This window comes from Fragaria vesca, linkage group LG2 (assembly GCF_000184155.1).
Source record: "Fragaria vesca subsp. vesca linkage group LG2, FraVesHawaii_1.0, whole genome shotgun sequence".
NCBI lineage: Eukaryota > Viridiplantae > Streptophyta > Magnoliopsida > Rosales > Rosaceae > Fragaria > Fragaria vesca.
In genome coordinates, this window is record NC_020492.1 from 28,082,640 (window position 1) to 28,089,020 (window position 6,381).

Genomic DNA, 6,381 nt, shown 5'->3' on the forward strand with positions numbered 1-6,381 from the left:
TTAAACGATATTTTTGTTGATCTCATTGGCTAAGAAATAAAATAGAAACTCAATGTCATAGAATATGCTACGAAAGTACAAACATACCATTTCAGAGAATAGAACAAGCCTCATAGACATTGTATCTACCTAAAATATAACTTAATCGACCTGGTTAATAACCAAGTAAAATAGAAGAGCAAAGAAAAAGCATGCAAAATGAAAGCAACAAAAATAACCCCTGCACAAACTGGGCCAGGGCACAGAAACTGCCACTGCTCGAAACAATAACCAAGCCTTCTTCACCCATTATGCTCTTGGTTCCCATCATAGTTCACTCCGAGAAGACATTGTGTCTCATACAAGTGTAGTAAGCAAGGTCAACAAATAAACTACAAAAGCTTATGAAACTTCTCTGAGGCTGCCGCAATACTTAATCACCTAAACCAGCCTTTGACTTGAGGTGATTTTTAAATTGCATAATATCACCCTCCCACCGGGTCACAGCTTGATTTTCACATACCCAAATCTCATGAGCTACTTGGTTTATGAGTCTGAAATCGTGGCTAACAAGAACCAGACCCCCATCCCACTCATTCAACGCCTCGGCCAGTGAGTCAATTGTCTCAATATCCAAATGATTAGTTGGCTCATCCAACAGAAGCATCTGAGGTTGCCTAAACGCCAACCAAGCAAAGATAACACGGCTCCTCTGCCCATCTGACAAATTACTCATTGGCATCACTTGTGCTTTGCCTGTTAGTCCAAATTTACCAATTGAAGCCCTCATCTTCTCTTCCTCGTTTCCTGGGTACTCTTTGATCATAAACTGGAGGGCAGACAGCTCCATGTCAAGCTTCTCAGTCAAGTGCTGATGGAATTGAGCAATCCTAAGGTGATTGTGCCTCCGGACCATGCCATCAAGAGGAGTCAATTCCCCCGTCATCAGCTTCAGGAGAGTACTCTTTCCAGCTCCATTGGGGCCAACCAGAGCGACACGCGAATCCAAATCAACACCAAAGTCGATGTTCTTGTAGATCAGATTATCAGGAGTGTAACCAAATGAGACTTCAACAAACTGAAGCACAGGTGGTGGCAGCTTTCCCACATCAACAAAGCGAAAGACTAAAATCTTGTCTCTGGCCACCTTTTCAGTAAGCCCACCACGCTCCATTTTAGCTAGCGTCTTCTCTTTACTTTGTGCCTGGCGAGCTAGTTTCGCTGACCCGTGACCAAAACGAGCAATGTACTCTTTCATGTTAGAAATTTGTTCTTGCTCCCACTTGTACTGTTTCATCTGGTTTTCTTCAAGTTCTGAACGTGTCTGAACATATTGATCATAGTTTCCAGAGTAGATCTTCAGTTTCTTGCTCTGCATGTGAATGATATTTGTGCAAACACCATTCAGGAAATCCTGAGAATGTGAAACCACAACCAAGATGCGTTCAAATTTCTTCAGAGTCTCCTCTAACCACACACAAGCTTCGAGATCTGTCAACATTCACATCAAACTATCAGTGTTAAAATTATTAAAATCTATAGACAAGACACAAAAAACAAAAATGTGACTCACCAAATGGATATATGAAATTTGCATTCTTACAGTAATATATAGTATGCATGTTTTAGACTTTTGACTCCACCTAATCAAAATCTCTTTTTTAAGGTAAAAGCCTAAATAGATCAGAGGCAGTTTCTAGACACAGAAAGAGGTAGATAAATGTTCTTGCATTCAGTAGACAAACTTTAGCACATAAAGGAAAAGATCACCAAAAACCCCTGCAGTACTTTGGTCAATTAATTCCAATAAGAATGAACAAGCTCACATAGTGAGAACATAATAAAACCTACGATGTAAAGCCAATAGAATACAGAAGTAAACAGCTATAACAGATCAAATTTCTCATGCCATAAAGGTATGCACAAAGCAAAAGGAAATCTGAATGATGAAATATTAAAGCCAGATAAACTAACCAAGATGATTAGTAGGCTCATCAAGCAACAGGATTGTTGGGTTGATAAATAGAGCACGTGCAAGTGCAATCCTCATCCTCCAACCACCAGAGAAATCTCTAGTTTTCTTTGCTTGCATCTGTTTGTCAAAACCGAGACCATAGAGTATTTCAGCGGCACGCTTCTCTGCAGTTGCTGCATCCAGAGCTTCAAGACGCTCATAAATGCGTTCAAGCTGCTCTCCACCTCCATCATCCTGCATATCACAAAAGGAGTCAGCAAAAATGCAGAATCAACTTGCAAGTGCATAACTAATATGTACTGTTTTCAAAAGTACAGAAGAGCATTTTCTTTGCCATGAACATTCAACTTCAAGAAAGAGCTGCATTTGACTGAAACAGTTTTGTGAGTGACTATTGCAAACAATTTTCTATAATTAAGAATCTCTGTTTCCAAATATCTCATTGACAGTGAAAAACAGTTTTGTGAATGACTATTGCAAACATAATTCTATCATTAAAAATCTCGGTTATTCCAAATATCTCATTGACAGTGAAGACACAATCAACAACCAGCACACAAGTTACAAACAAGACCAGTACATATCAACCTATAAAAATAGGGTTGTACCTCACATATTCATGTGAAAAAACACTATTGATACACTAGGAAACTACAGAGTGATTTGAAAAAAGTTATATACTAGATCGGTAATGCAATCTATTTACATTAGTTGAGACTTGAGACGGTGAAACCAAACTCTGCTTCACCACTCTAAGTGAGTTCTGTAACACTAAATTAATCTTACTTGAGCTGCCAATTCTTCAACTTCTTTCTCCAATCTAATCCTCTCCTCATCACAGCTAATGACAGCCTCTAGTGAAGACATGTCTGAAGCTTCAATTTCCCTGCTGAGATGAAAGATATCCATGTGTTCTGGGATAGGAAGCTCTCGGCACCCTATTGCAGTCAGCAAGGTAGATTTACCACACCCATTCAACCCAAGTAAACCATAACGTCTGGAAAATAACACAACAAATTTTAATATCCACATGTATGACAATATTATTCAAGTGTGATTTGAAAATAGCTGAAACTAACCTGCCATAATTAAGCTCCAGTTCAGAATCAACTATCAAATCATGCCCATGGAAAGTAACTGATAGAGACTCAATCTGCAATGATCACTTTAACGTCAGCTCACAGTGTAAAAACAATCTTAATTGACTGCTTTTACCAACAAAGTTGAGATGAACAAACTTGAAAGAACATGACACAGCTTCAAAAGCCTTTCACCGAACAACATGTACATAAAATCAAAATCAAGAAGAAATATTATTTCATAACACTTCCAAGTTTACATAATTCAAACATGCAGTTAACTAATGAGTTGGCCCCTTAATTTCTTTCAGAATGTAAACTTCACTGACACAATCAAATTGTTGATTAGATTTCCAATATTTTTTAATGCTTCTAAGTGAGAAAAAGAAAGAAAGAAAACAAAAGTACAATAATATAAAACCTAAAAAAACCCCTAAATATTTCTAGCAATCTTCAATAACTTGGGGCTTTATTTTCATAAAACCCAAAAAAGAAAGGGAAATATGAGCATATAAAGCCATCGATGTGAAAACAGATTAATACCAACAAAAATGGAACGTTTAAATCATTTGAGTTTATATATGCACCTTTCTTAAATACTGAATCAGCGGCAAGTCATTTTTAAATCTACATATAGGCATTCATTTTTAAATCTACATGTAGGCATAATAAAATTCCGAGAATAGAAAAACATAGCATTAGGGCAAAGACATGGTGAGAGATTCATACCCGGATATCCCTGGAAAGAGGGTGAGAGCAAAGCACGCCAGTGCAATTCCGATCCGATATCCTCATCGATTCGACTCCATTGGCGAGCTTATCAGCTCCATTCTGCGACTCGGACGCAGATTTTGACGAAGCCGCCGCCGCTGCCTTTCCACCTCTCTTGGCCGCCGCCGCCGCCTTCTTCTGAGCCGCCTTCTTCTTGCTTGCGTCGGAGACCATCTTATCAAATAATCAACCTACAAAACACACAAAAATCCCTAATCTCCAATCAGAAATCGATTCGAAAAAAAAAAAAACAATATGAAAGAATGAACGGAGAAGAAGATTAACGAACCTAGGAGGCGATCGGAGAAGAGAGCTCGGCGGTGGGAGTCAGATCTGGGATTAGTCTCAGGTGGTGAGCGAGTCGGTTAAACCCGAGAGAGAGAGAGAGGTTGGGTCGGGTTGGGTTCGAGGTTTTTAGAAACGGGAGGTGGAGGATTTGAGGGATTTATAAGGAGAGCTGGTTAGGGTTGGGTCGTGGCGGGACACGTGTTTAGGATCTAGAGGCAGTCCCAGAGTTTGGCTAGCAGCTCTGGGTTACGTATACAAATTTGCTATTTGCTTCCTGCACCACTATATACGGCACCGTTTTGGGGTCACCGATTAAAGCGTTTTGGGCTTGTCCAGGTTAAAAGCCCAAACCCGAAAACGCTGCGTTTCGCACTCTCTGGCAGCATAAACACTGCTTGTGGTTCTGCTTCTGTGTCTGTCGCTTGCAAACTCAGCAGTCTGGTTATTTTGGGTAAGCAGTTCATTTCTTTGTTCAGGTTTAAGTTGAGGTTTTTGGGTTTATATGCATCCATCAAAGTATTGAACTTTTGTGAAGAACATGGAGTGTTCAAGTTCTCAGAATATTGGGTTATGTATTTCAGTTAGTAATTCATTCTAATTTTCAATATATTCGGAAATTGATTGTTTTAGTGGCATTGTTAGTACTGCTCCCAGTGCAGCTGCTAATACCGAGAATGAGAATTGAGATGATTAAGCTTCATTGTGGCTGTTTGTGCGGATGATGTTGGATTAGCAAATGCCGTATCTGCGAGTTATAACCTTTTCTTCTCATATTGTGGCACTCGGCTTAGGGTTGTGTCTATAATTGTTCTGGCATTATTAAGCAGCTAAAGTAACAATGAATACAGATTGGGGAATATTAATTTCCTATTCAAGTGAGTCAAGTGTAAAATCTGTTATTTTCTTCCTCGAATATATTAGGTCCTGTCTGGTAACAAGGCTTTCTCTTTTTATTGGGTTCTAACTTTTCATGGAGATATGAGGAAGGATGGTGGAGGAGGAGGAGGAAAGAAAGAGAGAGATGATGATGATGATAATGATGATGGTGATGAATGTATGAAAATTAAAAAGAAAAACTACCTCCCACCTCCTTCCCTCCCTCATGTATTTTGCTTCTGGCTCAAACTGAAAACCAATCATCTTAATAATCACCAAACAAGCCTTAGCTATTGCTGGGCTAGCACTGAAGTGCAGTTTTTCTTTTCTTATTTTCTCATTTTGGGTTGTGCATAGCTAAAACTGGAACATAATAAGAAAAAGCTATGAAGAGTAATACCGTCCAAATGTCAAGTCTCCTTGCAATGTCAAATAGTTTACGTTTTTCCACATATTTGGTACCTTTAGCTACATATTACCTAACATTGTGAAGTGTGTGGAAACATAACATCAAAAAAGGTCTGCAACTCTTTGTTTATTTTCTTATGATTATTGGCATCTGAAAATCTTTCTGACATCAGAAACAATTCCCTCATCATTGTCATACAGATTTGTGCTATTCCTTATTTCTGTGTCTTATTGCCTTTCTCCCTAGTATTGCCAGACGATGCATTCTTCACCATTAGTTTTGATGGGGATGCATCTTTATGTTTCCTAATTTCTTTTCCTCTCTTTGATATTTTCATAAGGTTTATTTGTACCAGTAGTTTCTTCAGTTGTCATCTAGTCCTTGTAGTATTCATTTTGTCTCCAATCATTATGGCTTATGTAGGAGAGCAGGTACCCTAGCCCTGGCTGCACAGAATTTGGAATATTATAGGTTTTTATGTCCAAACATGATGAGTTTGTGAAGCTATAATAAAGGTGAATTCATATTTGGGACAGAAAGAGAGGAGTCCAGTGCTAGTATATTGACCGAAGATATCAGAGTTCACAGCTGCCATGAGCTTATGATAATGTTATCTTATTGGCTATAATAGTAGCATAAGAAATGCGAGGCTAGAGGGGATTCTAATATGCAAAACAGTTTGGAGATGCTGACAGGATAAGATAGTGTTAAACCTGTACCTTCAACGTGGATTAGGAATTTAGGAGCTTGAGCAGACATTTTCTGTTGTACTAACCGGGGGGGTATTTTGAAGTGTAAGCGCGTCAAGTGTAAAATCTGTTATTTTCGTTCACCAATACACTAGGTCCAGTCTGGTAACAAGTTTTCTCTTTTTATTGGGTTTGTAGTTTCCATGATTGGAGGAGAAGAGAAGAGAAGAGAAGAGAAGAGAGAGAAGAGAGAGAGAGAGAGAGAGAGAGAGAGAGAGAGAGAGAGAGAGAGAGAGAGAGAGTAGTAGTAGTAAG

At 38.8% G+C, this 6,381-nt stretch overlaps 2 protein-coding genes across 2 annotated transcripts in view; one reads left to right on the forward strand and one right to left on the reverse strand.

The window, feature by feature from the left end:
- Nucleotides 1-4,211, reverse strand: LOC101296454 (ABC transporter F family member 1-like). Its single transcript, XM_004291589.1, has 6 exons — nt 4,094-4,211; nt 3,763-3,995; nt 3,034-3,107; nt 2,741-2,951; nt 1,954-2,188; nt 1-1,470 (listed from the first exon to the last, which is right to left on the reverse strand). Exons 2-6 carry the CDS (start codon nt 3,976-3,978, stop codon nt 413-415), a joined length of 1,794 nt encoding a protein of 597 aa, XP_004291637.1. The 5' UTR covers nt 3,979-3,995; nt 4,094-4,211; the 3' UTR covers nt 1-412.
- Nucleotides 4,212-4,515: 304 nt separating this feature from the next.
- LOC101296741 (50S ribosomal protein L18-like) overlaps nt 4,516-6,381 on the forward strand; it is a 4,234-nt gene continuing 2,368 nt past the window's right edge. Inside the window, exon 1 of the mRNA XM_004291591.1 lies at nt 4,516-4,543. The gene's annotated coding sequence lies outside the window, so the exon portion shown is untranslated. The remainder of the gene's footprint in view (nt 4,544-6,381) is intronic.

Bases quoted from the DNA above. Each gene is read 5' to 3' on its own strand.
- LOC101296454 (XM_004291589.1), bottom strand. From the start codon at position 3,978: ATGGTCTCCGACGCAAGCAAGAAGAAGGCGGCTCAGAAGAAGGCGGCG. The intron at 3,108-3,762 runs GTATGAATCTCT...TGATCATTGCAG, and splicing joins CTCTTTCCAGGGATATCCGG to ATTGAGTCTCTATCAGTTAC. The intron at 1,471-1,953 runs GTTAGTTTATCT...GAATGTTGACAG, and splicing joins TGAGCCTACTAATCATCTTG to ATCTCGAAGCTTGTGTGTGG.